The sequence below is a fragment of the Pseudophryne corroboree genome, chromosome 1, assembly GCF_028390025.1.
Source record: "Pseudophryne corroboree isolate aPseCor3 chromosome 1, aPseCor3.hap2, whole genome shotgun sequence".
Lineage (NCBI taxonomy): Eukaryota > Metazoa > Chordata > Amphibia > Anura > Myobatrachidae > Pseudophryne > Pseudophryne corroboree.
Window position 1 is genome coordinate 1248154724 of NC_086444.1, and position 11493 is coordinate 1248166216.

An 11493-nucleotide genomic window follows, 5' to 3' on the forward strand; every position below is an offset into this window, starting at 1 on the left:
TGGTAGTTTGGGATTTGTACAGGATCTCAGAGCGATCAATCAGTTAATTGTCCCAATTGCACCAATTGTTCCAGATGTAAACTCACTCATTTCTGCAATCCCTGCAGATGCTGCGTTCTTCTCTGTAATTGATTTGAAGAATGCCTTTTTTTTTCAGCATACCTGTAGATTCACAGACACAATTACTTTTTGCCTTTTCTTTTGAGGGTAAACAACTTACCTGGTGCAGATTATTGACGCACCTGTTGTCTCCAGGCCACATTGGGGCCCTGGCAACCTCACCATGGTTCAGTCCTGCTACAGTATGCAGATGATCTGCTGCTCTGTAGTAAAACTGAGGAGGCCTGCCGAGAGGATGGTGTTTCATTACTAAACTGGCTTTGTGAATGTGGACACAAGGTGTCCAAAATAAAAATGCAATGGTGTAAAAAGCATGTTGATTACTTAGGTTTTGTGCTCACTCAGGGAGAGAGGAAAGTCAGTCCACAACGCATACAGTCTGTATTGGGCCTGGTCACCCCAACTACCCAGAAGGAACTACTGTCCTTCCTGGGTATGGTAAATTACTGCAGACAGTGGATATCTGATTGCTCTTATTGTGATAACATTTTGAGACAAGCCACACTGAAGGACAAACCTAAAACTGTACAATGGTCACAAGAAATGTTAACTGCATATGAAAGTTTAAAATGTATGTTGATGAAAAGTCCGGCACTTGGCCTCCCCAGTTATGTACTACCTTTCCATCTATATGCAAGGGACAATTGTAAAACCATGGCGGGGGTGCTCACACAGTTTCATGGAGGGAAGTTGCGCCCCGTGGCATTTTTTTTCCAAAGTCATGCCAGTGTCTGTGCAAGGTATGCCTGCCTGCCTCAGGGCTTTGGCAGCCTGTGCAATGGTTGCAGAAATGGCCACTACCCTCACTTTAGGCCACATCACAGTACTCCACACCACACATGATGTCCTGGCAATACTTAAAGGCTTACACACAGCACATGTCAGCACAACGCCTTAGTGGATATGAAGTACTCCTTTTGAGTAACCCCACCCTTACCATTAAATACACTGCTAGTTCTTCTGGCCCTGCACCCATTCTCAATGCCCTTTTAGGCTTGAAAGGTCCCGAGGATGAACCACCCGACCTACATGACTGTGCTGCTTCCATTGAAGCTGAAACTTCTCCCAGACTTGACATGTCTCCCGTTCCCATACCAGGCGCAGACATTGTTTTTGTTGACGGCTCCTGTAGTAGGCCCAATGACAATACATACCAGGCTGGCTATGCCATTGTCACCCTCCCTGATACTGTGTTGGAAACCCTACCAATACCTTATCAGTCCGCGCAAGCTGCAGAACTCATTGCACTCACTAGAGCATGTCCCTCCCTTGACAACGTCCATCTGCTCACTCAACTTCAAGCTGCTGCGACTAATACTGATCTCTCCGACTGGACTTACCCAATTCTGCAGAAAAAATCCTAAATCAGGATTAATCTGCAAAGAGGGGAAACCCTGTATACCCCAGTCCAGTGCCCCTTTGCTCGTTGCCCAGTGCCGTGGTGTTGGTCACCGTGGTGAAGCCACAACACTCCTCCTACTAACCAGTGATTTTTATGTTACTAATGCCAAATCACTTGTGGACCAGTATGTTAGCAGATGCATCACTTGCCTCAGGAACAACCCTAATAAAGCTAAACACCAGCATCTTGAATACCCCACAGAAAACTCTAGGTTACTCCCCATTTAAAATACTAATGGGCAGGCCTTTTCCCACACCTTGGGCTAAGAAACCATTAGTAATACAGGAGGGAGATCTAGAACTTATCAGAGAAGAGTATGTCAGGTCCCTGATAACAAAACTGAATGAAATTGAACATGAGGTTGTTTGTAAAAACCCTTTTGAATCCACAGGAACCTACACACCCCTTTAAAGTCGGAGACAGAGTCGTGGTGAAGGTGCTCCCCAGGAACAAGAGCCCAGGAGACTTCACCTATGGTCCAGAGACAGAGGTCGTAGCAGTTACCCGAACAGCAGTCCTGACAGAGGAAAGTCCTACCTGGATCCATGCATCCCGAGTAAAAAAAAAAAAAAAAGGGTTCCTAGACCAGACCTAGAGAGGGAAGCAAGTGATTCCAGTGAGGTACGAACCGGGGCAGACAGCCCTGACCTCCCACCTAGCGAAGAAAGAAGAACAGAAGAAGATGAGGAACCTGTCCCCTATCTTTATCCTGGGGACTACCTTGATAGCCCTACTGGCCCTCACTCACCACACAATATGTGAGGTTGATATTACACAGACTAATGGGATCCCCACCTTGTGGTACAATTCCTCCAATACACACGTAGCCACATATATCCTTGACTATTTTATGTTCCCCAAAATTGCTGATGACAAATATTATATACAACAAAGGAGGAAATCAGGAATGTCTGAGACAGTATATATTTGTGTTACTGACGAATGGTACTATGACAATAGATATTATGGATCTAATTGTAATTCCTGGGAAGCTGTGGGGTGGAATACAGGAGTAGATTGGAAATATGGCCCATCGTTTGCAAAGAATAGATGGAGCAAATATGGAGTACCCCTACTTTCTAGACTATCCATTCATAAGATGGATGAAGGCCCAAATTCATACAGGTTTAGACTAAACATAGTGAACCCTAGCAGAAGCGACAATGAGACTTATGTACTTGGTATATGGTGGCAAGCAGGGTATTATAGTGCAAGGCAAATGTTTTATTTATGGGATATGTATAAAAACCCAAAATACCAGCCTAAAATTGCTCCCCAAAACAAACCTTTAAAGCCCCATATTGCCACTTTTAAAGATATGGTGGCTATTACTAACCCTACCTTTGAAGACACCCTAGCTATTGAAACTGGTTTCTCTGACATTAATTTTTGGTTGGAATGGATGAAGTATAGTGCTAACAAACACAATAAAAGCAACTGTTATGTCTGTGGCAAATCTAGGCCCCACCTAGGTACAGTGCCCCTTAATATACCCCTAGAACAAGAAAATTGTTTTTTTCAGCCTTTTTAATGACACCAAAACAAATGACAGTCAGTGCGAAATGTGGAAAAGGGAATATCCCATATTGTCAAAAAATCCCAACCCAGGAAGCACCATAACCATATATCCTGGAAACTACACTTGTTATACATCTAACACCACAACAGGGAGAAATTTAAAAACCTTCCCACCAGGGTATTGTGCAAATAAAAGAACAACTGTTTTAGTCAACCAAACTAGATCATTAGGCGACATTTATTACATATGTGGGAAACTGTAAATAAAAACGTAGCCTGGATTAATTATATATATTATAATCAACAAAGATTTGTTAATGATACCAAAGATGCTCTTAAAGGTATAGCTGAACAGCTAGAAGCCACTTCCCAAATGACATTCCAAAATAGAATGGCCCTTGACATGATCCTAGCAGAAAAAGGCGGTACATGTGTTTACATTAGTAAGGTGGAAGGCTGTTGTACATATATTCCTGACAACACTGGTCCCAATGGTAAGGTTACTTTAGCCATAAACAAGTTAGAAACCTTATCCATAGAACTTAAGAAAAATTCAGGTATTGATAACCCATGGAGCCAATATTTTGGGTGGTTTGAAAATTGGAAACAGGCTCTTGTGCAAATAAGCATATTTAAACTCATAACTTTAATTCTTTTAGGCATTATAGTTTATTGTGTAATTCCCTGTGGAAAGAAACTTACCTCCAAAGGCATTGATAAGGCCCTGATGTATTATGACATAACCACCAGTCCTGTCACCTCCTCTGATAGTAAGGGACCCGACGATTATGTCCAATATCTCAAGAACTGGAGGAACAAGAAAGGAGCCTCACTCAAGAATCATGTCATATAATAATCATGATTCTAAGAGGGGATTGAAGGGTTACCTCTTCTGTCTTTGTACATATTACTTTTTATATGATCAGTTTCCTTATAATAATTACAGTGTAAAAGTGAATATTTCTATTTCCCTAGTGAAGGGTTAAAACATGCTTTATGAACTCTTATGTGTTTGCAATGGATGCTGCTGCCCTGTGTTAGATGCCTTTGTCTCTCATACAGATACCAGGCTTGTGTGGGTCTGGCATCCAAGGTCAGCTCTCTACTAGATGAAACCTGCTTTTTCTACTTCTGTGTGTTACTAAAAGATCCTTTGTTAAGTTTCGTCTGATGCAACATATATAACATCTGCCTGGCAACTGCTATATCCAATTATGTTATGTCAAGTATTAACCACCCCTACGTACCCCACCCAGGCACCTACCCCTAAGCCAATGAGCCCTTTTACACTTGTCAGTTCCACCCATATGCATTGTCTTATATACTCTTGTTAACTTTATAATAAACAGTGTGAATTTTAACTGCTTGTGTGTGCATGTACCTAGTGGTTAAAAGTTTACACTCCAGACGTCTGTAAGGCCATCACATCGAGGGTTAAAGAAAATAAGGTCATATCCTTTCAGCGATCAAATCGGGGTATTCTCTACGTTACGTATAGACTCCCAGGTCTATTTTTAAGTATCCCAGATACTAACGTCTTTGGAGAAGTGCGCTTGGACCCCTGGTCCCTTCTCAGACGAATCTTTAAGTCCCAGACATTAAAGATTCTATGGTATCCCTGATACCTGTTTTAAAAACTTCGTAATATTAAGTCCCGGACTTAAATATTACCTTGTCACGTGTTCCCGGAACACTGACACGGATTCAGCTTCAGTGTATGACCGCAATCCCGCATAGCAAAGACAGACAATAAATCTTCTATCTTTATTATTCGGGGACGATCACTGAATCCCGGACGAGCCCCCAGCTGAAAGGATATGACCTTATTTTCTTTAACCCTCGATGTGATGGCCTTACAGACGTCTGGAGTGTAAACTTTTAACCACTAGGTACATGCACACACAAGCAGTTAAAATTCACACTGTTTATTATAAAGTTAACAAGAGTATATAAGACAATGCATATGGGTGGAACTGACAAGTGTAAAAGGGCTCATTGGCTTAGGGGTAGGTGCCTGGGTGGGGTACGTAGGGGTGGTTAATACTTGACATAACATAATTGGATATAGCAGTTGCCAGGCAGATGTTATATATGTTGCATCAGACGAAACTTAACAAAGGATCTTTTAGTAACACACAGAAGTAGAAAAAGCAGGTTTCATCTAGTAGAGAGCTGACCTTGGATGCCAGACCCACACAAGCCTGGTATCTGTATGAGAGACAAAGGCATCTAACACAGGGCAGCAGCATCCATTGCAAACACATAAGAGTTCATAAAGCATGTTTTAACCCTTCACTAGGGAAATAGAAATATTCACTTTTACACTGTAATTATTATAAGGAAACTGATCATATAAAAAGTAATATGTACAAAGACAGAAGAGGTAACCCTTCACATACCAAATACCGCAGCCTAAAGATTATCCAAAACAGATAGAGCCGCTATATTAAAGGCCAAACTGAACAAGGCTGTAAACAGAAAATAGCTAATTTCAATACAAGAAACGTGTGGTAAAACATGTCAATTTACCTAAAAAAAAACCCAAAAAACTTACCCTTGAAAGTAACTGATGAAATGATGACAACTGGAAAAATGCCAGAACAAAATTGCCAACAGGCCGGAAATTCGGTAACAAATAACTGGCGGAAGAACACAACTTGATGCCAAACATTGAACTCCTAGAAAATGCAAGAGAATCCATGTTGAAATTGTAAAAAATTTACAAATTTAACACCACAAAAAATAAAATAAAAACCAAAGCAGAGATTACACTTACAAGAACTAAAGAATCCCGCAATTACATCCTGCCTGGTATCACTCCCCATATCAATCACATTAGGTACTACTGAACTGAGGTTCAGATCCAAAGGAACCAATGGATCAATCACCATCTCCAGTTTGTTTGCAATACAGATGTTGTGCAGAATGCTGCATGCAACTACTATACTGCAAACTTTGGATGGAGAATAGAGAAGAAGACCCTTGCCGCGGTCTAGGCACCTAAATCGGCTTTTAAGAACGCCAAAAGTTTGTTCTATAACAACTCTGGTCTTTTTGTGGGCCTTTTGATACCGCCTTTCAGCAGTACCATGTGGATCTGACAGAGGAGTGAGCAGCCACGACCGATTCCCGTATCCAGCATCACCTTTAATAAAAAAATTAAAAAAAAGAGAGTAGATTTTTAAAAAAATAGTACAAAGTACATGTATACAAACCACATATAATAAAATGCCAACACTTACCTAACAGCCAGCCGTTTGGAAAAGCACCTTCCTCAAACAGACGGCAGATTGCAGACTGCTGCAAGATAAAGGAATCGTGAGTGGACCCAGGAAAGCGTGCATTCACATTCATTATCCTTAGGTTTGCATCACAAACCATCTGGACATTAAGCGAATGGAAAAATTTACGGTTTCGGTAATATTCTTCCATTTGCTTTGGCGCAGTCATTGCAATGTGGGTGCAGTCTATTGCACCAAGCACATTGGGCATTTGCGCAAGCTCATAAAAATCCCCCTTCACAGCACGCCACTCAGCATCACACTGGGGAAATTTAATAAATTTCCCAGTGTGTTTTAATATAGCTTTGAGAAATTGGTTCAGGCAACGGGAAAACGTTGCCTGAGACATACCAGCCACTTCGGCTAAAGTGGGCTGATATGTGCCAGATGCCAAAAAATGCAATGCACCAAGAAGTTTGCACATCCCAGGCACTGCTTTGTTTGTTGGCATTTTGGGCTCCAAATCCTCATGTAAGAGCTCATATAGCTCATAAATTGCTGTGGGCATAGGCGTGCGCAGCACATTTTATTAGGGGGTGCACTGTCGGAGGGGTGTGTCTAGCACCGCCTTTTGGGCGTGTCTAGCACCATCTATTGACGTCAACGCAATATAAAATATCCACCCTTGTGCCAATCCTAATAAAGCAGATACATTGTCAGATGTTGTGGTGTGCTTCAAACAAACACCCCTGATGGCACTCACTGCAATTACACTGCTCCTCCTCAGCCTGGTCTGGCTGCCCCCTCTTTCCCCTGCAAGCTGCAGCAGCTTACTTACAAGTCAGTCACTCACTGACACTGACAGTCGCAGACTAGTACTGCTGCTGCTGGAAAAACGAGTGACGTGTCAATGCTGCTGCCGGCCGCCTGCCAGTATTGAATTTGTCTTCCTAAGAGGAACGCTGGCTGCATGCTGATCCTCATCAGTGTCTGGAGTTGGCATAGCATAGAAGTAGAGGTGGGCATGTGGCGGGTGTGACGGGTGGGCGGTGGCATCCTTGATTAACCCAGGCGTCTGGTCAGTAATGCAGTCCTGACAGGGTGCAGTGCAGAGGGGACAGTAATCAGCCTGCTCGGCGATCGCTGCATCAGGCATGTGAGATCGAGGTGCCAGACATTAGGGGGTGCCTGTGCGCACCAGGCACCCCCCCTGCGCACACCTATGGCTGTGGGGGAAAGGCGGTAAAGCTTTACCACACTATCCTCTCGTATACCATCTAGCAAACGTCTTTTGCGATACAAACGAGGCCTAGGTATACGGGCCAGCTGCAGATTAGTGTGTGGTGTCATGGTATCAGCACTGTGCTCCTCCAGCCATTGCATTCTGGATTCACTGGCACAGGCTGCAAGCATGAACACCCACACAGAATCTGGGAAATAGTCCATTCGGATGTGTGAACAAAACTCAAAACACAACTAAAAACTATACAAAACCACAGTCCAAGATCTGCGATTGAAAAGTTCCTCTTCAAAATTCTCAGCACTACAGGAGCAATCCTCCCTCTTCAGCTGAAAAGCTTCTTCTGCAGCTGGAGATGTAAATTGACACTACTAAAAAGGGGAGGTAGAAACCACTTTAAAACCAATGCAGGGGTAAAAAAATTATGGTTTCACAGTTTGCCACTGTTTAAGTCATTAGACAATTAAAAGCATTTGCAAAAAAAACAAAATTGAAAAAAACTCTCATCCCTCGGGGGATGAGAGAAAAAAAGGGAGAGCCTAGGGCTAAAACTGTCGGGAATTAGAACTCTCTCCACACCCGCGAGTTCATTGAATTGGTAGGACCCTTATAACCTAAGGGGAGAACAAATTGTCGGGAATTATATATACATCGCCGACTAAAAGCATACATCGCCGACTAAAGAGTCACATCGCCGGGAATTGAATTGGTGGGAATTCCAATTGTCGACAAAACTTATGAAAACTCCCGGAATTGGCAACTAGTCATCGAATAGAATCGACCCTATTAAGGGTTGTTTATACGACAAAGGAATTTAGCATTGTCACCTGGCACCCCAGTAATGGCACTGTTATATAAGGCAGGTGCCCAGTGCTTGCAGTGTGACATTACCCTGGCACCCCAGTAATGGCACTGTTACATAAGGCAGGCACCCAGTGCTTGCAGTGTGATATTACCCTGGCACCCCAGTAATGGCACTGTTATATAAGGCAGGCACCCAGTGCTTGCAGTGTGATATTACCCTGGTACCCCAGTAATGGCACTGTTATATAAGGCAGGCACCCAGTGCTTGCAGTGTGACATTACCCTGGCACCCCAGTAATGGCACTGTTATATAAGGCAGGCACCCAGTGCTTGCAGTGTGATATTACTTTGGCACCCCGGTAATGGCACTGTTATATAAGGCAGGCAGCCAGTGCTTGCAGTGTGATATTACCCTGGCACCCCAGTAATAAAACTGTTATATAAGGCAGGCACCCAGTGCTTTCAGTGTGACATTACCCTGGCACCCCAATAATGGCACTGTTATATGAGGCAGGCACCCATTGCTTGCAGTGTGAAATCACCCTGGAACCCCAGTAATGGCACTGTTATATAAGGCAGGCACCCAGTACTTGCAGTGTGATATTACCCTGGCACCCCAGTAATGGCACTGTTATATAAGGCAGGCACCCAGTGCTTGCAGTGTGACATTACCCTGGCACCCCAGTAATGGCACTGTTATATAAGGCAGGCACCCAGTGCTTGCAGTGTGACATTACCCTGGCACCCCAGTAATGGCACTGTTATATAAGTCAGGCACCCAGTACTTGCAGTGTGACATTACCCTGGCACCCCAGTAATGACACTGTTATATAAGGTAGGCACCCAGTGCTTGTAGTGTGATATTACCCTGGCACCCCAGTAATGACACTGTTATATAAGGCAGGCACCCAGTACTTGCAGTGTGACATTACCCTGGCACCCCAGTAATGACACTGTTATATAAGGTAGGCACCCAGTGCTTGTAGTGTGATATTACCCTGGCACCCCAGTAATGACACTGTTATATAAGGCAGGCACCCAGTGCTTGTAGTGTGATATTACCCTGGCACCCCAGTAATGACACTGTTATATAAGGCAGGCACCCAGTGCTTGCAGTGTGACATTACCCTTCCACCCCAGTAATGACACTGTTATGTAAGGTAGGCACCCAGTGTTTGCAGTGTGACATTACCCTGGCACCCCAGTAATGGCACTGTTATATAAGGCAGGCACCCAGTGCTTGCAGTGTGATATTACCCTGGCACCCCAGTAATGGCACTGTTATATAAGGCAGGCACCCAGTGTTTGCAGTGTGATATTACCCTGGCACCCCAGTAATGGCACTGTTATATAAGGCATGCACCCAGTGTTTGCAGTGTGATATTACCCTGGCACCCCGGTAATGGCACTGTTATATAAGGCAGGCACCCAGTGCTTGCAGTGTGACATTACCCTGGCACCCCAGTAATGGCACTGTTATATAAGGCAGGTGCCCAGTGCTTGCAGTGTGATATTACACTGGCACCCCAGTAATGGCACTGTTATATAAGGCAGGCACCCAGTGCTTGCAGTGTGATATTACCCTGGCACCCCAGTAATGGCACTGTTACATAAGGCAGGCACCCAGTGCTTGCAGTGTGATATTACCCTGGCACCCCAGTAATGGCACTGTTATATAAGGCAGGCACCCAGTGCTTGCAGTGTGATATTACCCTGGCACCCCAGTAATGGCACTGTTATATAAGGCAGGCACCCAGTGCTTGCAGTGTGACAATACCCTGGCACCCCAGTAATGGCACTGTTATATAAGGCAGGCACCCAGTGCTTGCAGTGTGACATTACCCTGGCACCCCAGTAATGGCACTGTTATATAAGGCAGGCACCCAGTGCTTGCAGTGTGATATTACTTTGGCACCCCGGTAATGGCACTGTTATATAAGGCAGGCAGCCAGTGCTTGCAGTGTGATATTACCCTGGCACCCCAGTAATAAAACTGTTATATAAGGCAGGCACCCAGTGCTTTCAGTGTGACATTACCCTGGCACCCCAATAATGGCACTGTTATATGAGGCAGGCACCCATTGCTTGCAGTGTGAAATCACCCTGGAACCCCAGTAATGGCACTGTTATATAAGGCAGGCACCCAGTGCTTGCAGTGTGACATTACCCTGGCACCCCAGTAATGTCACTGTTATATAAGGCAGGCACCCAGTGCTTGCAGTGTGACATTACCCTGGCACCCCAGTAATGGCACTGTTATATAAGGCAGGCACCCAGTGCTTGCAGTGTGACATTACCCTGGCACCCCAGTAATGGCACTGTTATATAAGTCAGGCACCCAGTACTTGCAGTGTGACATTACCCTGGCACCCCAGTAATGACACTGTTATATAAGGTAGGCACCCAGTGCTTGTAGTGTGATATTACCCTGGCACCCCAGTAATGACACTGTTATATAAGGCAGGCACCCAGTACTTGCAGTGTGACATTACCCTGGCACCCCAGTAATGACACTGTTATATAAGGTAGGCACCCAGTGCTTGTAGTGTGATATTACCCTGGCACCCCAGTAATGACACTGTTATATAAGGCAGGCACCCAGTGCTTGTAGTGTGATATTACCCTGGCACCCCAGTAATGACACTGTTATATAAGGCAGGCACCCAGTGCTTGCAGTGTGACATTACCCTTCCACCCCAGTAATGACACTGTTATGTAAGGTAGGCACCCAGTGTTTGCAGTGTGACATTACCCTGGCACCCCAGTAATGGCACTGTTATATAAGGCAGGCACCCAGTGCTTGCAGTGTGATATTACCCTGGCACCCCAGTAATGGCACTGTTATATAAGGCAGGCACCCAGTGTTTGCAGTGTGATATTACCCTGGCACCCCAGTAATGGCACTGTTATATAAGGCATGCACCCAGTGTTTGCAGTGTGATATTACCCTGGCACCCCGGTAATGGCACTGTTATATAAGGCAGGCACCCAGTGCTTGCAGTGTGACATTACCCTGGCACCCCAGTAATGGCACTGTTATATAAGGCAGGTGCCCAGTGCTTGCAGTGTGATATTACACTGGCACCCCAGTAATGGCACTGTTATATAAGGCAGGCACCCAGTGCTTGCAGTGTGATATTACCCTGGCACCCCAGTAATGGCACTGTTATATAAGGCAGGCACCCAGT

The 11493-nt window shown here is 44.6% G+C and overlaps 1 protein-coding gene across 1 annotated transcript; it reads right to left on the reverse strand.

Annotated features, from left to right (window-relative positions):
* Window positions 1-5439: 5439 nt before the first annotated feature.
* On the reverse strand, window positions 5440-7847 carry LOC134931920 (putative nuclease HARBI1). Its single transcript, XM_063925798.1, has 4 exons — window positions 6283-7847; window positions 5817-6185; window positions 5595-5718; window positions 5440-5508 (listed from the first exon to the last, which is right to left on the reverse strand). Coding segments are annotated over exons 1-3 (918 nt in total). The 5' UTR covers window positions 6830-7847; the 3' UTR covers window positions 5440-5508; window positions 5595-5716.
* Window positions 7848-11493: the final 3646 nt, after the last annotated feature.